Source organism: Nannobrachium achirus (genome assembly GCF_963921795.1).
Source record: "Nannobrachium achirus genome assembly, chromosome: 8".
Lineage (NCBI taxonomy): Eukaryota > Metazoa > Chordata > Actinopteri > Myctophiformes > Myctophidae > Nannobrachium > Nannobrachium achirus.
Window position 1 is genome coordinate 39,353,820 of NC_137817.1, and position 21,449 is coordinate 39,375,268.

General features: G+C 42.0%; 1 protein-coding gene across 1 annotated transcript in view; it reads left to right on the plus strand.

Moving 5' to 3' along the window:
* Positions 1-21,449, plus strand: part of LOC308289801 (seizure protein 6-like) — a 179,297-nt gene that overhangs the window by 103,856 nt on the left and 53,992 nt on the right. Inside the window, exon 5 of the mRNA XM_080731553.1 lies at positions 1,967-2,156. Within this exon, the coding sequence (XP_080587679.1) occupies positions 1,967-2,156 (190 nt within the window). The remainder of the gene's footprint in view (positions 1-1,966; positions 2,157-21,449) is intronic.

Here is a 21,449-nt window from a genome sequence, read left to right on the forward strand (position 1 = left end):
ATAAATCACCTCTTCACATCATCCAAACCTTTATCTTGGATTTTCGCGTTTGGATCTGAGACGGTCCAATATGAAATGGAAGATGACATATCGTCACTGTCGACCATGAACCTCGTATCTCCAAGTTTCAAATGTGCACGTTTTTTCGTAAAGTAAAGCCCTGCTTCATCATACAAGACTGTCGCACAAAACTAGTGAAAATAGCAGATCTACAAGCACACAACGCCTCGCGGTGCGAGGCGTTGTGTGCTTGTGGATCGGCTATTTTCACTATTTTAAATCATTGTTAAAATGATGAATACAAAACGAACAGTTTGGGACATACAAGGTTTCCACCCGACAACAACGATATGTGTCCTGCTGCTGTAGTGACGGCACCGCTCAGCATGCAGCCCCTCTCTCAGGGGAATTCAGATTGTCCTTTCTCCCAGCCGAGCTGATATATGATGTGGTTGATACCATCAGTGGAGAGCCACTATAGGAGACGAGGCCTTATCCCTTTAGCGTGGGTAAAGATATGTCTGCCATGATAAAGGCTAGATGACAAGGTGGCATTTCTCAGAATGTGCTGACACAGCGACCTCAGACTTAGACGGGTTGACAATTATCGGGCTATCTGTAGTGTAATCGTCGCGTTGTTAGCCGCTCGTTTGACTTTTCCATATTTTTGGGTTCCTTGTGACGTGAGCTCTCTAGGTCACTGCTAAAATGTTTCCAATTTGGGAGTGTCCTTGAGGGAGGCTATTTGTGCACCGTGAAATCCTGTGTTCATTTTGCTCTGAAAGTGTAAAACTGGATGTAATTTACACTTGCATTGTGTTAAATGAAAAGGGGTGGCACAGCTGCATGGTTAGGGAGCCTGCCTGGGGAACCAGAGCCCCTGGTTGTCCCTGGTGCGATTCCAGGCCAGGGTAGCTATGTTTATGTGTGTCCCTGAGCAAGACTCTTAACCCCTAATTGCTCACGAGCTCCTTGTGGGCAGCGAATCAGCTGGATTGGGCTGAAAATACTGAATTTCCCCCTCGGGAGGAAGTAGGTAACTGTTATTATTATTAAACGAGCACTGCCAGATATGCCTAAATAATCAGGGGATATCTTCAGAAATAGTGTCAAATCCTGGAATAAATTCCTTACCAAAAAGTTTCTTCACCAATGTGTTTGTAAAGGTGTCTAGTAACATATCTCACAAAGACTGAAATTCAGTTTCCCTAGGAGAATCCTTGACAGCCGATGAAAGTTGGGGTCCCATTGAATTAACTATACAGGATAAAACACACCAAAATAAATAAGCTTTAAGTAGCATGTTAGGGGTCAAACTAGGGGTTTCTCATGATTCTGAATCCATTACAATCATTTGTTTTGCACGAAAAACCTTCCTTGGGCTAGAAACGGACCCACAAAAATATGATTTAGTGATGCGTCATCACTTTTCACAGTTTTGTATGAGATGCCTTGACCCCAAGGAATGTTTTTTGTGCAAAACAAATGCTTGCAATGGATTCAGAATCATGAAATACCCCTAGTTTGACCCCTCACATGCTACTTAAAGCACATTTATTTTTGTGTGTTTTATCCTGTATAGTTAAGTTAATGGGACTCCAACTTTCAGCAACTGTAACGGATTCTCCTAGGGAAACTGAATTTCAGTCTTTGTGAGATGTGTTACTAGACACCTTTACAAACACATTGGTGAAGATTTTTTTTGGTAAGGAATTTATTCCAGGATTTTTTAAGATATCCCCTGATTATAAAACATAATCTTAAAAATATTCTGGATGGAGACCATGTACTTTTCCCTTTCTGCCTTCAGTTTCCAACTGGCTGCTATATCTAAATAAAAACGACATAAAAATTAATACATTAATGCTGGTTGACGGCTCAGCGTTGGTTTCACACAGAAACTGACAACCCAGAAGTTTCTAATCACTGTCAAATGTTGAAACACTTTCTGTTTTCTTTTCACCAGGTGATGAACGTGAACCTGTCGGAGGGTGACAGAGTGCTGTTTGAGGACCTGGGAGGTGGGGAGAACGTCATACTGGCCAACGAGTCCATCCTGATGAGGGGGCTGGTTGTACGCAGCCACAGCAACCAGATCACCATCCGTGTCCACAGTCAGAGGCCCCAGGCTGGCTCCTTCTTGCTGCGCTACCAAGGTAAGAAAGGCCTCGCCTCATGATGTCCCATCCACCCCTGGCCTAAAAGTCCAATGTTAAATGTATTTTCTGTTGACTATAGAGCTGGAGAGACAGAGACAATGATTACTACCAGACCATAGCCATTTAACACTTACTTACACTTACAAATAAAATGTCATTTACGCTGAAATCACACCAGCAGCTTGCGAGCTTAATGTCCATAATGTCAACATTGGCAAAATGCTATAAAATGGGCATGTCTCGGGATTTCGTGTAAGTTAGAGAAATACAGACACCCGATGCTTGTCCCTGCATGGCAACTTCTTTGTAAACAATAGGTAGCCCATTAGTCGTGTGACATTGTAGCTAAGAAATAGGCTCTGTAGTTGCTCAGATTCTGTGCTCCTCCAAAATTATTCCCCTCGACCAGAAGCATTGTAATTTGATTAGTTTGGTAAAAATCGTTACCTTTCGTTTGGTATAATAATCGTTTTGTGTATCCTTCTTTTATTCAAACTGATAGCACTCGTAGCATTGACTAGACTACTTGACTCGGCATTCATGTGGGAGAACAAAAACAATGTGGCGCCAACCGGAAACCCCTTTCTAGAATTCTAGAGTAGGCGTGGATCACAGCCACAGTCAGTTTGGAATGAAAACAAAGGCTTTCCTCTGTGTGGAAAGCCTGGTGACCAGTGGTTAGGTTGGCTGCTTACCACACAGTGGCAGACAGCCAGGTTGAACTTTTCTCACATTTGACACTTAACTTTTAGTTGTCTCCACCTCCTGCCGTGGTGGGATAGCACAAAGCGCTGGTCACTCCTCTCCGTAAACATTGCATTGAACTTTGCCGCTTTCTGTTCCGACAAGATGGCGACCGAGTAGGACGCGTTTGCTGAGCTCTGTAGAGGTGCAAAGTTTTCACATTTTTTAAGCCCATTTTTTACTGCCTTTATAGTTCTTTTGAGACTTTAAACGCCAAAACACTGGTGAGTGTCTGTTTTTGCAGTTGTTTCGTGTTTCATGCCGAATACGATTAACACGAGGTCGAGGAGTACCAGGTCTCCGACCGCAAACGCTGACAACATGGCTGGCGCAATGCAGGGCGACGCTGACGCTCCGGTTACAAAGAGCATGCTGCGCGAGGTCCTCAAGGAATCACTGAAAGAGTTTATGGATGGTTTTATTCAACCCATGATGCTTGGCTTGGAGAAGAAATTACTGAAGAAGATTGATGACTTCGGAAAGGAGCTGCGTCCTGCAGTCGCCACGCTGAACACGACCGTGGCTGAACATGGGGAGGCCATTGAGAACTTTGGTTCCTCCATGGACAGTTTGCAGATGTGTATCACTGAATTGGAGAGAAGATGTGCTAATCTGGAGGAGAAGCTCGTCATAGCAGAAGACCGGAGTCGTAGGAACAACATAAGAGTGATTGGGATCTCTCCTGGGCTAGAAAAGGCTGACCCAGTGGCCTTTATCCAGTCTTTTTTGCAGAAAACATTCCCCGATGAGTTTCCCGACTCCCCCCCGGAGGTGGATCGTGCTCATCGGACCGGCAATCCACGTTCTGATAAGCCAAGGGCTTTCCTGGCAAGGATCCATTTTTTCCGGGTAAAGGAACGCATACTCCAGCTCTCCAGGAAAGCAGGCCAACTGACATACAATGGCAAAAAGGTGTATATTTTCCCCGACTGGTCTGCTGAAACATCAAAGAGAAGGGCAGCTTTCGGGCCAGTAAAGGAATTCCTACGTTCCACCACCGCGGAAGGAGTTAAATACGGAATAAGGCACCCGAGCAAATTCTGGATAACCGTGGATGAGGCGACTTCTACTTTCAACTCACCCAAGGAAGCGCTGGCCTTTTGCAAGGATAAGTTCAAGACTCCAGGTGCTGCGGACGAGACTCTAGCTACGCAGGATGATGAGACGACAGTTACAGAGAACTAACTTTTACCAGGGACACTTTTGCTTTTGTGATCGCGTGCTTTCAAACACATTCTGCCGATGTGATATCCTTTTGCCTTTAATGGACTGTTGGTAAGCTGGCTGGGACTTTGGAGATGACTTTTACGCAGCGTCTTTCTTTCCTCACTCTCTCCTCCTCCTCCTCCCCAAAGGGTGAGTTGTTAATGTAAGCCTACTTATTGTTTTGGACTCATCATCTGACTTGACGTTGTGTTTTCAAGTGTTTCGTTTCATAATGCCTATTTTATTTGTATTGAAGAATAAGATATATTTTATTTTTTAATAAGATCTGTAAGCAGATGGGTGTTACTCGTTTTAATTTAGGTTACCGCAAGGAGAGAGGATTTAGGGCTGATAAAGCTATAAGCATAATTCACTGTCTTTTTTGTTTGAATATAATGGACATTGTTCTTGTTATTATTGTATTCTTTTTCTTTGCTCTTATTGAGCGTTGTGCTGCTTACTATATAGGTCTAGAGGGTTTTATCTCTCTCTGTTAAGCTTTGTCTAACGTGTTCCGAGCCTGCTCTCTCTCTCGTCTTCCCTCTGTGTCTCTCTATCTATCTCGGCTTTCCCTCTCTCTCTCTCTCTCTCTCTCTCTCTCTCTCTCTCTCTCTCTCTCTCTCTCTCTATGGCTCTCTCTCTCGCTGTGTGTGTGTCTCTCTCTCTCTCTCTCTCTCTCTCTCTTTCTGTTAGGTAATGGCGGCTATGTTGGTTGTTAGTTTATGGTTCGTTTATGCCTCCTAAAACGCTACTTTCTCGGGTAGGAGGGCGAGACTGGGCTTTGGCCTTTGTATTGAGTAATGTAGCCTACTGTTTAAGGCGAAACAGATATAAATAATATGGTCTAAATTGTGAAGGCTCCGCGGTTCCAGAGACCACTCGCTCTCCCGCCCTTTCTCTATGTCTCTCTACCTATCTCTGCTTCTCCTCTCTCTCTCTCTCCCTGGCTCATTGACTCGTTCTTTTCTTTCCTTTTTTTTTTCCTAATCTTAATAGCTGGCGGATGTACGATCTCGTGGCGCGTTGGCTCTACGTGCTCGTGGATCCGCTGTCTGGGGGGGGGGGGGGGGGGGGGGGGGGGGGTAGTTATTTACCTACTTTACTTGTTGTCTTCTAAGATGTTAATTTCTTGATGGGGGAGAGGGGAGCTCTGAATTGGGGATATTTATTTTGTAGTCGTGATTGGGTATGTTCACTGTTTGAAGTATGGTAGTTTACTGTTTAAGACGGAAACAGACTTAACTAATATGATTGACATTTATCTAAGTTTGCACTGGCCTTTTGGGCATGTACAGGGAGCTGTATATGGCGCAGTATGCATCATGTGTGCTGTGTTGTATATGGTTTCCTGATCATACATAACTGTGTTTTATGTAAATACTTATGTATACAGACTTTTCTTTTCTTTCTTTTTTTCCCCCTTCTAATTAGTAATTGTGGTTTGTATGCATGGATGCATAGGGGGGGCTGCGTGTGGCGCAGTATGCATTAACACTGTGTGTGCTTTGCTGCATATGGCCCCCCGTATGTGCTTTTAATTTCTATTTCTAACTACATATGTAAGTGCATATATGTTTTATATCATATACACTGATTTCCTTTTTTATTTATTTTTATTATTAATATTATATTAGTGCCTTGTCGTGGTGACAGCCTTATTTCCACATATCTGTCACAAGTGTTTGGTTATTTGCATTAACGTGGCTTATAGGGCTTTATCACATTCTAAGTGGGCCTAATGCTGGACTGATTATTATTATTACAGTTGTTATAGTCCCCTCTCTTTTTTTTCCCCCTTTATTCTTTTCTTTTTTCTCTCCCCCTTCTTTACTAGAAATGTTAACATACCATTCTCATTTATTTAAGTGATATGAAGTGGGGAGATTGATCATAATTTGAGCGGATGGAATGTTTGAGAGCTATTCAGCCACAAGAAGGCACTTTTTTGTTGTTGTTTTTACTTTGGTGATCTGTTATATATTTACATAACCACCAGAGGGCAATGTATGGTTACTTTTGGGCAGTTACTTGTTTGCACTCTCTGACAGAGTGAAATGAAGGTTGACTAATAGGTTGATGGGGTGGGGAACTGTTTTTGTGCACTCTGATGCTAATGGGGTTTTCCCCCTCAAGCTTCAATGTTATGTGTTTTTTTATGTTCGTTTGATGTTGCTTTTTCCTTTCTGTTCCTTTTGGGGTTGTTTTGTTTTTCTGTTGGGAAGGTTTGTTGTGAGGGACCAACTAGGAAATTCTAAAATGTTCTACTGTGCTTGCTGTGCGTATGGTTTGAACCACAATTATGACAGAATATAAATTTCTAAGTTTCAATGTAAGGGGAGCGAATATACCGCATAAGCGAACCAGCATTTTGGGGGTTTTGCGATCTAAATCAATTGACTTTGCATTTATACAGGAGTCTCATCTTTTAAAAGAGCATTCCAACCGATTGGCTAATAAACATTATCGTGTTTTAGCCTTTTCAGCTGCTTCTTCCAAAACCAAGGGAGTAGCCATATTGGCTAGACGTAACCTTAGGTTGGATTTTTTGGGTGATTGGTCTGACAGTGACGGGAGGATAGCTGTTGCTAAAATCCGCTTGGAGGGTAAAATGCTAGCACTAGTCTCTGTGTATGCTCCAAATGTTTTAGACAAAGAGTTTTACAAATTACTAACTAAAACCTTATTGGAACTGACGGATTTCAAATTCATTGTTGGTGCTGACTTCAATGCAACATGGCAACATAACCTAGATAGATCCACTGGGGTAGAAAGCAGAGAACAAGCACTAGCGTCTGCAGAACTACGTGCTTGGGCAAACTCAAATGGCTTACTCGACATCTGGCGTTTAATGAACCCAACGGTTAGAGATTTTTCTTTTCTGTCGGGTAGGCATGCTTCATTCTCTAGGATCGATTACGTTTTTGCCCCTGTTAGCTTGTTTCATAAAATTGCCAAGGTAGAGTTGCTCCCAATGTCACTCTCGGATCACAAGGCGGTGCTGTGTGTTGCTTCACTGAAACAGGTTATAGATAGAGCTCCTAGATGGCGGTTTAACACCACACTGCTGCGCGATGCGGCATTTGTAGCTCAGTTTCAAACTGGTTTGCGCGAATTTATAAATATCAATACAGGCTCAGTTGAGGATCCCAGAATTCTTTGGGATGCAATTAAAGGCTTTATCAGGAGTAATACAACCCTCTATGCGTCCACTCAGAGAAAATTAAGGTCAGCCAAACTGGTGGAATTGGAATCTCGGTTTTCTACTTTGGATAATTCTCTCCAAAATAACTTTGATGTTAGTACAGCAACCCAGAGGGAGCTAGTTAAGAAAGAAATTAACTCCATTCTCAAGCGCCGCTCAGAATTTCAAATGAAACGCACAAGGCAAAACTACTATTTTAATAGTGCAAGACCCAGTCACTTACTGGCTTTACGTCTTAGATCCAATGAGCATTTTGCTGATATTGTTAGTGTCAAATCAACAACTGGAGCCATGGTTACAGAACCCAAAGAGGTCAATGCCACGTTTCGTGCTTTTTATGATGAGCTCTACACCTCCGAGGTCATTCACGATGATGCAGTATGCAATGATTTTTTATCCAACATACAGTTACCAACCCTTAGCGAGGCGGATGCGGAAGCCTTAGATAGACCGCTCCATCTGGCGGAATTACAGGAAGCTGTGCTCGCAATGCGTAGGGGCAAGTCGCCTGGTTTGGATGGGATACCCCCTGAACTTTATGCCATCTTTTGGGAAGATCTAGGTCAGCTGATGCTAGACATGTTTCGATATGCAATTGAAAGTGGCTCTTTCTCCAGGGATGTGAATGTAGCTATTATATCATTATTGTTGAAGAAGAACAAGGATCCCACAGATTGCGCAAGCTATAGACCGCTTTCACTTTTGAATTCTGATCTAAAAGTTTTTGCTAAGGTGCTTGCGCGTCGCTTGCAGGGTTTTATGACCACCTTAGTACACTGTGATCAGACAGGTTTCATAGGAACTAGACTAGCCTCTGATAATACTAGACGACTATTGCATATCATCGATAGGGCTAAGGAGCTGAGGACCCCCGCCGCAGTGTTGTCGCTCGATGCGATGAAAGCATTTGATCGTCTGGAATGGTCTTACCTGTGGGCTGTACTAGATAAAATGGGATTTGGTGCTTCATTCATACATTTTGTTAAAGTACTTTATTCTAATCCGTCAGCCATGGTCCTAACCGGTAAGATCTGTTCGCCGCTATTCACGATTGGCAGATCTTCAAGGCAGGGTTGTCCCCTTAGTCCTCTCCTTTTCGCACTTTCACTCGAACCCTTGGCTCAGACAGTGCGTCAGTCTGCAGATATTACTCCTGTTTCGATTAACAACACACAGCATCGCATTTCCCTATATGCTGATGATATTCTACTGTTCCTTGAGAATGCACCACAGTCAATTACTCACGTCCTTCAAATTTTTGATCAGTTCAGTTCCATTTCCGGCTACAAAATTAATTGGACGAAGTCAGCCCTTCTACCTCTAAATGATCAGATGAGATCTGCTATCCTGCCGCCCATAATCCCAGTAGTAAGCCAATTCAAATATCTTGGCATAGATATTTTCCCCTCTCTTCAGGCTATTGTTAAGAACAACTATGGTGACACTCTAAATAAGATTTGTCTTGATTTAGATAGATGGTCATCTTTGCCCAACTCTCTCCAAGCTCGAGTTTCAATCATAAAGATGAATGTTCTTCCTAGGGTTAACTTTGTAAGCTCTATGCTCCCTTTGCCACCACCGCCGCAATACTGGAATAAGCTTCACTCTTCGATATCTAAGTTTGTGTGGAAAGGGAAACGCCCTCGTCTTAAACTTTCTCTATTACAACGTGCTAGAGATGATGGCGGCCTTTCATTGCCCAACTTTAAATTTTATTATTGGGCCTTCACGCTCCGCCCCCTTTTAAATTGGTTTAACCCAGCAAATAAGGTTTCTTGGAGAGAGCTTGAGGAGAGTTTAGTGCAGCCTGTTGAATTGAGAGATCTTATCTATTCAAACATAACTACACATCAATGCAAAGTTCGCTTTGGACCTATCATTTCTCATTTAGTGGCAGTATGGAGGGCAGCTGAAAAGATGTGTAAGATTGATTGTAAATGGAACTTATTTTCCCCAGTGTTCAATAATCAAAGACTTTTAATCGAGGATCGCCCCATTCGCTTTCCAAGGTGGAGGGCTAAGGGGATTCGTACATTAGGGGACTTATTTGATAGAAATGGTTTACGACCTTTTCGAGATTTGTGTGACATCTTCAATCTGCCTGGAAATACCCTTTTTTTCTACTTCCAACTGAGAACGTCCATGAGGACCTATGGGGTCCCATGGCAAGCTCCCCTTAGATTGCACCCCTTCCATGAGTTTATCTGTGATGGTAACAGAACAAGAGGTTTGGTTTCCACCCTCTATGGTTTTTTATTAGACTGTAGTTATGGGCCCCTATCTGTTGATACTGTTTGGAGGAATGATGTACCAAATTTGGACCCTGACTTTTGTTGGGACACAGTATGGTCTAACATTAGGCTATCTTCTAGAAATCCAGACCATCAACAAATTCATTTAAATTTTGTTCATCGGACTTATTTAACTCCCCGCAGACTATGTGCTATGAGGATTTTGAATAATCCCAACTGCACTCTCTGCGCCTCAAATAGTATTGGTACCTTCCTTCACATGGTTTGGGAATGCCCAAATGTGTCGTCATTCTGGAATATGGTTGCCTCAAAACTTTCAACTATTTTTAGTATCAATATCATATCTTCTCCTTCTTTATTTTTATTAAATGACGTCTCACAGTTGCAACTAAACAATATACGCAAGCGCATCTTCTTTGCTGGTGTAACGGCGGCGAAGAAGATGGTAGCTACGCGGTGGAAACCTCCTCATACGTTAACGTTTCGCCAGTGGGCCTTAACCTTTCTAGATATAGTATATTTAGAGCAGTCGATAGCAAGGTTACACGGAGCAAAAGAAGAAAACATTAATATGTGGTCGGACATTGCAGATAAGCTTAAGGCTATGATTCAAGAAATCACTATATAGTGGTAACAGCCTAGCACAGGCATGCACTATTGTACATTCCGTGTTGGTCCGGGGAAAGGGGGTGGGTGGGTTTTCTTTTCCTTTTCTTGTTTTACTATTGTTTGTGTTGTTTGTCTGTTAATTGCATTTTTCTTTTGATTATGGAAAATACAAATATTTGATAACAAAAAAAAAAAAACTTTGCCGCTTTCTCACAAAGTGGCAGTGAAATACCGCTGCTGGGGTGAATTCAGCGCCGGTACACTCCCTATAATAACCAGTATCAACCCCCCATAGCTGTCCTCACCTTCCTGTTAGAAAAAGGAAATTGCCAAAGAATTATATTTAAAAAATATATAATGATCTGTTTGACTTTCACTATTAATTAAAATTGTTTGTGCTTGCCGATTCCTCCCTGGAATGCAATGCATGTACAGCTTGTAGTTTTGGGAACCCTCCAGTTTGTTAAATTTGCCAAGCGAGATAATTCACTCAGTGCTCACAGAATACTGAAAAGGGGGTGTATTACATGACCCAGTCTGGCCACAATGCACTAGATGCCTTTCCAATTGTTGTTTTGAAATTGACTCAATTACTTTGGAGCTGAAATTGATTGACCTTAACTGGCACAATGGAATCATACATGCAGAACCCACCTGCCTTGCAATCCTGGCAGATGAAGGCAAACACGTGTACCAGGGCTAGAGCACTCCGTGTTATCGCTTGTTAGCATAATGTGTTGTTCCTGTCAGCCAGAAAATGACTACGCTATCAATCAGCCATATGATTAGGTTAGGAAATTGGCATTGCTACTCTACTTTAATTTTCAATTATTGCATGAAAGATGTCCAAAAGAGACATTGCTTTTTGAAAGGCTACATGCCCTGCAGCGTTCTAAATGACTGGATAAATAAATGAAAGACATTTTCTCTATTTTGCCTTGTTGAAAAACCATGTCGGTTGGTAAAGGGTTGATTGGTTGATTTGTTAAATGTTTTATATTGCACACTCTTTCTCTTTCTGTCTTTCTCTCCCTTTATCTTGGTCTATCTCCTCTCTCTCACTCACTCTCTATGGTATTGAATTCTGTTGTGCTGATGATTTGGCTTTTAAGTCATCATACAGTATGTCAGTGATAACTATTGATGTCACGGTTCGACTTGCTGTGGAGGACGAGTCGGGAGGTGTCCATGCCTCCACTTTTGATATCCCCCTTTTTTTTCACCGCCGATGGGGATATGTTTGATCCCTGCTTCTGGTCAGATTGAATCAAATACATGCATATCATGTTGGGAAATTTAGACTGTCTGATATGTTTGATATTTATGTTTGATAATATCACATTTTAACAATTTACCGATGTTTACCGAACCACATTAATTAACACCGGTGTCTCAATTTATTTTTTAAATTTATGTCAAAATGTTCTCATGACGTGTTTTGAGCTTGTAGATCAGCTATTCTGGCCATTAGTCGTGTGACAAAGTAATACAAAAGTATACTATACTATACTATACTGTACTGTACTATATAGTACTGTACAGTTTTCTTTGCAAATTGAATAATGTAACTAACTAACTAACTAACTAACTAATGAGACTTGCAACATAGCTGAGGTAATCCTGGACATCAGTGTGACTGGCACTATTGTTGAGATAGTCGTGGACATGCGCAGGCGTTGGTATGAAATGTAGCGCTAGTAAACAGCCCTGTTTGTCATCTACTACTGACTCAAACCCTCACTGGCAGAGGTTCAGAGGACATCAAGTCTTTATCTGCTTCTTGTTTCATTTGGCCATCGGCGGTATAGGTGCTGGAAAATAGCTGGCAGATTGCTTTTAAGTAGCAGGTAGTGATAACTGCCATCATTGATCAAGGCAGAGGCTTTGTTTGACAACTGAGTTTTGGAACACAATCAATGGACAAGAGAGATAAATGGATGGATTTTAGGAAGAGGGAAAAATCTTTCAACGTGGTTAGGAGCGGTAGTAGTGTCTGGCAGTTTCTTGTGGTCCAAAGCATTAATATAGTTTTCTACAACTAAATCTGGTCTTTTGCCCTTAGCACTCGTGAATCCAGGTTGACTCAGGCGGGCCAGACATGCCACATAACTCAGTTGGGGGGTGATGTCACAGAGCCTCAGTCACTAAATGTCATGCATTGGTCAGCAAAGAAGTGATGTCTCCTTTGCTTTCACAGCGGTGCGTTTGGTGTTTTCCCAAGTCAGTGTTTCTGTTGGGATGTATTCAAATTCTGGGGAGATTAAACGTGTGGGGGTGTTTGTTATTGATTTTTTACAAGGGTGTGCCACATTAGCATATTATTCATAGATCCTCCTGGCATAATTGAGGTACTCTGAAGCTCCTCACAAAAATAATACTGGTCAAAAATACAAAAACAGAGCATTGCAGAAAAACAAATAAACACTCAGGGCAAACACTAATAAATAGTACATATTCTTTGGTAAAACATCTAATAGCTCAACGCTCTGTTGTTCATGGAATCTTAGAATGAAGAGGCTTTCTCATAGAAAGTTCACACATAGTGAGCAGTGCACATGCTGATGCTGTTCACTTTTAAAGGAACACTTAACTTCTGAAAACTAAGCATTCTGTACAAGTACAATTTGTAGGTATTCATACATGTACTTTACTTGAGTAGAATACTTTTACTTTTACTCCACTACATCTCGGATCCAAATATTGTACTTTTTCACTCCACTACTATTTATTTGACATTTAGTTACTAGTTACTTCACATTGCTATGCATTGTGAGCTTGTAGATCTGCTATTTTCAAAAGATAAAATTTTTATACATTTGAAAACTTGAAATGGGACATTCTGCTCAATGAGTACTTTCTACTTTTTGTACTTTAAGTACATTTTAATACCAATACTTGTGTACTTTTATTCAAGTACATTTTGAATATGGGAGTATTTCCACAATGCAGTATTGATACTTTTAGTAAAAATATTAGTAAAACATTTGAGTGCTTTTTCCACCACTGCATCTGTTTCTCACACATAGTCTCGTGGAAGGTCAGTTGGCTTGATAATTACCAATCAAGCCTAATACTTTGTTGTCTGGATTAGCAATGGCTAAGTGTCCCAGGGCAGGCCAGACCCTGGTCGATGGTGGAAAAAACTATGATTTTATTTTTATTGTTTTGTAATTTATGTATTATTTTAAGTAACCGTACTTTATGTGTATGTTCTAATTATCGGTATGAACAATGAACATTTTAAAAGGATTCTGATGATATCCAATAACATTCAATTATTGACATTTAAAAATATTGCCTTGCTTCCAGTTCCACGTTAAAGTGACAGACAGTGACTGAAAATGTAGGCAGCAGAATGTAACAGACTCTGAATTTGCTGTAGTTTGCAGGTTTGAAAATGAATGCAATGATTCTCCTGTCTATTCTTGTGGCTATGCCAATAACCCTACCCTCCCCTGCCCCTTCTTTGTATATACTGTTTGTTGCGACCATAGGTCGCATTTACTATCAAACCCTGCACAAAGTGTAAGTCCGTCAGTCAGTCAGTCAGTCAGTCAGTCAGTCAGTCAGTCAGTCAGTCTGTCTGTCTGTCACACCTCACACGTCACACTCTTGCCCTGCTCATATCTCCGCAACCGTTGCCCCGATCCATGCCAAATTTTGCACACACCTTCCTTACCTGCCAAACTACAACCTCCAAGGACCCCCGGAGCTCCAGGGACCCCCAGGTCCCTGGGGGACCCCCAGATGTAAAAAATGACCAAATGTGCTAAACTGACCAAATGACCACCCCCACGGGGCTGCTCACGGGGAATTCCTGGGGACCACCCACTCCTGGTGCTCCAGAACGGATGCAAAAGTGGTGGCGCCCCCAGTGGAGGACCCCCTACACTGCAGCCCACATAAAATGCCGTAACTCCGGCTAGGAGCGACCGGGACAGCCGGGGCCGGTACCTATTCGTCCGCCTTGCCAGCGCGGAGACCCCACCCCTCATTTCTCACATGGCCCTCTTCTAGCGCCACCATGAGGCCGATTCTTGCAAAACACATTTTTGGACACTGCTCCTACAATTTTTGCCCTAAAATCACGCAAATCGGCACACAGTATGTCTACACTCATCCCATCAACATGAATCACTCCCATATAGCGCCACCTCCAGGCCGATTTTTAAAAACACATTTTTGGACACTGCTCCTACAGATTTTGCCCTAAAATCACGAAAATCACTACACAGTATGTCTACACTCATGTCATCAACATGGATCAGGAAGATTTTGGCAAAACACAATAAAGTCTTCAATCAATCAATCGATCAATCAGTTGACTCACAGGCTGTTAAGGAGATTCAGTTCAACAAATAGGCAATATAATTTCAGGTCTACTGAATAACGGTATTTCTTCCTCGCGTCTGGTCATCTTCTATATATGACGTCTTTCCACTAGTTGCTGCAGGCAAGTGCCGCGGCATTTGGTTCGGACATGTAATCTCAAGTACGTTGTGGTAGCTACATCTCCCATGGAATGTGTTCCATGGTTTGGGGTTCACCAGAATCACCACACACACACACACGCACGCACGCGACAGCCTAAGTTTTGTTGCTGCCAGTAGTGGGAAATTCATCCAGGCTGATGCCTCTCTCTGTCCATGGGATTGTCTGGCTGTCAAAGGCTGTTCCACTGGTTGTAGCCCTCAGGTATCCTGGCAGCAAGTGGTGTGGTCTCCAGTTCTTCTGTGGCGTCCAAGAAGCTACTCCCGTAGATGAGCCATGTCTGGGGGGCAGAAGTCATGGAGTGAATGCCAGTTGTCATTGGGCTAGCTTTGTACGCTCGGCTTTGGTGATGATTGCCCTGAGGATGTCAGGGGAGCGATGCCAGAGAGGGTATAAAGGCAGGGGTTGGCTTATTGCAGCCAGTCACTATCCTGCAGGTCTCATTGAGGATAGGGTCTAGTTAGCATGAGTGGCTTGATTTATACCTTGCGCGGTTGGACGTAGCGAGTGGAAGGAACACGTTATTCCAACCAGTTCATTTCCCCTCCATCAGGTGCCCCGGCTGGCCAGGGGGAGGCGTTATAGAGACCAGGATTACTGCACACAGAAAGGCCCTTTCGCCAACCCCACCTAGGATGTGGGCGCTGATGACGCGGAGGAGAGAACATGCCCATATCGCCCACAGCGTCCCCCGGCGGGAATTGAAATCAAGACCTTCTAGCTGTGAGGCGACAGCGCTACCGACTGCGCCACCGTGCCCCCCGACTGGGTGGTTTTTGGGTTTTATTCTGCCCTAGTTTACGTTGAGCTCCCGTTTAGCCTCCCTGATTTTAAGTTGAGCTGCCCTGAAGAGATGATTACGATTTTGGGTTGAAAAGCTTATAGATCATGATTTTAACCGATAGACTTTCAGTTCATGGAACAAGAGATGTTCATGCGGACCCCGGCCTTTTACACTCTGCTTTCCAGGTGCTCACTGCTGCATTCACACGCTCAGGCAGAGTGTCAACTTTCACTGTGTTACGAGTGTACCGCATTTGCCCGCACGTGTGTGCGTGCCCGCGCATGTGTGTGTGTGTGTGTGTTTGTGTGTACCTATAGTAACAGTGTGTACATGTGTTGAGGACAGGGATTGAATCAAGGCGAAGCTTTGTGTCCCTCGGCGGCTCCATTCCCCCCGCTGTGAGGCTTCAGTCTTGACAGCCCCATCTGTCTGTGTCATCTCTAGTTCTCTCAGCGCCATAGGCTGCCCTCTCCTCCTCCTCCTCCTCTCTCTCTCTCTCTCTTGCACCTCCCTTCTCATCTTAACTTCCCCTCCCTTTTCTTTTCCTTCTCACCCTTACCCCTGCTCATCCCCTCTCTCTCTCCCTCTCTTTCTTTCCCTCATTCTCTCTCTCCTTTTCTCACACGCTGCTTTATTAAATTCCATTTTCCTCAGTGAAAATGTTTATTCTCTTGGCTCTGCTAAAAGCTACATCAGCAAGAACGCACAGTCGCACACACACACACACACACACACACACACACACACACGCACACTGCGCGCTCACACACACACACACACACACACACACACACACACACACACACACACACACACGCACATGCACTGCGCGCACGCTCGCTCACACACACACACACACACACACACACACACACACACACACACACACACACACACACACACACACACACACACACAGAGACTCACACTCAGGTTAACCACTTGAACCCCAGCATCCATATTCTGGGGGCAACAATAGCTGATCATTGCGATCGTCATGTTGAGCTTGTAGATCAGCTATTTTTGGGCGTAGACAGAAAAAAGCACTCCAAGTACAGAGACAATGCATTTATTAAGGCCTTGTTTTTATTTAGACGACAACATAAGTAACTGATAAATATATCAGTTGTGCCTTCTGTTTAGACAAGCGGTTTTTAACCTTTTTCATATCAAGGCCCATTATTTATTTTGCGTTTGAGCTGCGGACGACTCTTTGAAGAGATTAAGGCCATGGCTATACGGAGCTGGATTTTTCATATATCCTGGTTTATCAGATATCCACATAGAAAAATATCTAGGTCCACACGAGAAAGATATCTAGGTCTAAAATAATCTGAGTCCCCAGACCTCCACTGGGGGACAAGCACACACACAGTAAAGTCTTAAGAGATATCCGGGTACCGTGTCTACACGGATCCAGTGAATCGGATATTTTTCAATGTCTTCACTTATTTATCCGGTTTAAAAAATATCCAGCTTCGCGGCCGAAATATCCAGCTTTGTGTGGCTGCAAGCCCCAACAGCACAAAAAAATGTCTAGCTTCAGAAATATCCAGCTCTGTGTAGCCATGGCCCCTCTCAGACCCAAGACTTTGAATATTTTGTTATCGTTGGATAAGATTTTGTCTACAATTCCAATCAATTCCAATCAATTCCAATCAACATTCTCTTAATTGTGTAGACTTATTGTAAATTAAGTAATAATGCAGGTGATTAACAATAATTTAACTCTTGAGAGCATAAAATGGACCAAATGAACCCGTAAAGGTCCATTTGGTTTAAACCGCAAAACTTGTATTTTCAGTGTACTTGCCCTTTTAAAGTTATTTGCCAAGTCAATATTGTATTCAGATGTGTGTGAACTCAATTTGTCTCTAATACAAACCTCCCATACTGTAATCACGCAATGCATCCAAATCCATACTGTACCTGTAGATTGTTTGCATCTCAGAAAATATACTTTTCTTTTTTTTTTACCGCAAGGGGACATTGTACAGTATGTGTATGTCAGTTATGAAATCCTCCTAATAAACCTGGGCCTCTCATGTGTGACACGACAATGCAATCAAATATCCAGGGAGGCACTGTGCGGCTGCCTGTCATTCTCCCTCGCTGACAAAGACAGCGCTGTAGCATGCTCTGCACATCCCTTTCTCTGCCGGAGAACAATAGGTGCCACCGCCAACCCAGACTGATGAATCCTATCTCAGCCAACACATGTGCTGCAGTGCCGTTCAGCTGGCTCCCGTCTCTCTGCAGCACAACAATGTTCCATTTATTGATCTACAGCTTTGGGCAAAACTACATATGTGGCTGTGTCCAAGTTTGCTGTCTCAGGGAAGGAATAGGCCTACATATAGGGAATGAAGGTTAGTATCTGAGGAGGTATGAATGGCAAAGTACAAGTGGCAATGTTTCTGGACCATGGTCTGTGCGATATCGTAAGACCATGGCTATTGGCTGTACACCTGTAGCCCCACATCATGCCACATGGCCTCTTAAGTACAGTTATTGCTTAAAACTACAATCTGTGGGTTTTATTTCCTTTGTCTCCCAATCCCGATGGAGAGAGGTAATTGCAACAATGTCCGAACTACAATATATAAATGTAGTGTATCCAAATATTGTATTGTATCTGTGCGAGAATACATACCTGTACCTATATTGGGCTTCAGTCTATAATTTAGCCAATTAGCTGGCACTATACTGCTTTCCACTGCACAGCAAATGATACAATGAAATACTTATTTTCACACCGTTTGTCAACATGTAATTACATTGTATTATTGAAATTGCTTAAAAGCTGTAAATCTAATAAGCTCTGTAATTTCCCACAGGGTTTTGGCCTCATAAAGGGATCTTTAGTTTATTGCATTGCTTTTCCTTATTAATTATAAACTATTAACGTGCTGGCAAATTAATTTAAAACTGGCATATGTCTAATATTCTTTGTTAAAAACCGCACTGTTCTAGTTAATCTGATGGCGATCCATCTGGTTATTATAGAGACATAATTGCTACAGGATTTCCTATTACTTGATTACAGAGGGAAGCCGAATTGATTTTTTTTCTTTGCTCAATTAAATTAGCACCATATCAGGGTTTAATAATAGGAGGGAAATTGAAAGAACAACAGCATACTGCAATAGAATTGGTGTTCATTTGTGTGTATTGAGCATGAAGACTGCATGGGGTGATCAGAATGAACAGCTCTCCTTTGTGTAGAGGACAGAGAATAAATACAACAATTGTTATTAAGTAAATAAGTAAATATAAGCAAGTAGATTTTATTTATAGAGCACCTACCACCCTGGTATAGAGTATAGACACTGCAGGATCAGGGGTATCATTTGATCAGTTCATTCCTTACATTAAATAAATGGAAATGTCTTTCTAAAGTAAAATAAAATAAAAGGAAAAAAATAAAATACACAGCATTGGTGTATTGAAAGGTGTTCAACTGGGCTGCTGATAGCTTAGCGGTTAGGCACATACCATAGTCGTTGGTTCGATTCCTGACCCTGATGGCTTTTGCTGCGTGTCACATCCTGATCCCTGTCACTCTTCACTGTGCTATCCAATAATGGCAGAAAGAAGACAAGAAAATGTTAAGCTGACAGCTCTTTATTTCAGCAGGACAATGTAAAGATGGTATAGTCGTTCACACCAGTCGGCGACATGTCAATGCAGGTTGTTTACTTGGTTAGAGTTCAGAAAGTATGTCACAAGATCAATGGTGGAAAAAATAGGTCTACTCAAATGTTGTACTTACTGTAAGTAAAATTATCTATACGTGCAGTATAGAAATACTCTCATAGAAGTCTGGAATAAAAAATGTACTTGAGTAAAAGTACAAAAGTTTGGTATCAAAATATATTTAAAGTGCAAAGGTAATACTCATTATGCAGAGTGTCCCATTTCACAAGTTAAAAATGTATACAAATCTTTGAAAATAGCAGATCTACAAGTTCACAATGCATGGGTAAAATGTATATAGGGCGGAAGTGGGTAATGTATGTTTTGTATTAATAATCAAAATCTACAAAGTAACTAATGTTTTCAAATAATTGTAGTGGAGTAGTAGTACAATACTCTGAGATGTAGTGGAGTAGAAGTAAAAGTATTGAAAATTGGAAATACTCCAGTGAAGTACAACATTAAAGAGATTAATAAAACCAACCATGACAGCAAACCCAGAAAGCCTAAAAAGTGCAGAACACTCAATTCTCATTTAAGTGACATGTTTAACAGCAGAACACTCAATTCTCATTTAAGTGACATGTTTAACAGCTAGTGCTCAAAGACTGACCGTTCAAAAACCATACAACTTGAGACATAATGTCTTAAATTAGATATAACAATGTGTGACACGTCCTTCACGTGACCAAGGTTCAAACAACTGCAGATCAAAGATCCTTGATCTTCTTGAAAGATACCCCATTCCCCGCCTCACCAGTAGGTACACATTTATGGTCTCCTAAGGTCACCACACCAGGTGAACGTCAGATCTCGAAAAACCTATGATCCGATTTTCAAAATCTCTTGAGAGCTGCTGACATAGACAGGTCTCAAACAAAGTTCATCTTGATTTATCAGTCTAAAAAAATCAAACTATCAGTTAGAATTGGAGCGGTGCATTTGAGCAGCTATGTCCTGTGTGTGTGTGTGTGTGTGTGTGTGTGTGTGTGTGTGTGTGTGTGTGTGTGTGTGTGTGTGTGTGTGTGTGTGTGTGTGTAGGTTGCGCAACAGTGCCACTTCTGGTCACACAGCGATATTGCAGCTGTTCATACTAATAGGGACAGACAAACTAAGTCAAACGGTGGGAGCCGGCTTCACCGCTCCAAAAATACCAGTTTAATGTCGGAATGTTAGGTTGCTTGTGAAGAGTGGGTCCAGTACTATATATACTTCAGTGAAGATATGGGAAAGAATGTTGTCATAACTGTGCTCATGGTCACTTCTTTATTGGAATTAAAAGACTCAAAATGTTCCCTTCAAAAACGTCAGTCGATGACGTCAGCGACGGCAGCAAATCTGAACAGCCTGTTTTGAGAACCCGTGGGATGCTTTTAACCTCCGCCTTCCCAAAACCAGAGAAAGACACAACGGTCAGAAATGGGACTTTGTGAGGATAGAAGGTGCTAGTGGGACCCCAGAAAAAGGTTTTAAAATAGGAAAAGTGAAATTTCATGGTGTATCACCTTTAAGTTCCTGTAGTATTCTGTATAGTTGGACAACATTCTAGAAGAATTAACATTCTGAGTTCTGAAGAAGTGTACTCATATTGAGCAAAGTTTTTATCCAACTGTTAAAAACTGGGAGAAATGGACAGAATATGTAACCCTACAGAATGAATGACACCACAAATGTTTAATATGGACTAAAATGTGATCATCAAAATGAAGTCAAAATGTTGACCCTGTGAAGTTATGTACATGTGATAAACTGCACATAAAAAATAAGTTAAAAAACTAAAAAACAAAACAAAAAACAACTGTAAAACCATGTTGATCTTCCATTACTTTGGTGGAAACGTAACAGCAGCTAATATATGGCCTTTATTTATAGCCTGTGTGTTTTGGCATCCACTGTGTGAAGGAAATAATAATGGTTTGTTATGAATCATAGGTTTTTAATGGCAATGTATTTACAGTACTTGATTTATGACTGAGGTGTGTGCACAGATAATATTAATTATGATATGTTTTTTTCACAAGGCCTCTATCCATCAGTCCTATGATGCATGCACACAACACAGCAGTACAGTAATGGCTGGGAAGCACACAACCTACCAAAACGTCTAATATATGCTATGCCCATGTTTTTCAAAATATGCAGAAACTGTCCATATACTAGCTAGCCATATTAATTAATATACAGCTAATCCTTTTTGTGTGGGCTTTTTCTGCTTTTATTTGGCTAGTAGTAGGATAGTGGAGAGACATGAAACGGAGAGAGAGACAGGGTGTGACACGCTGCAAAGGTCATCAGGCTCGGGAATC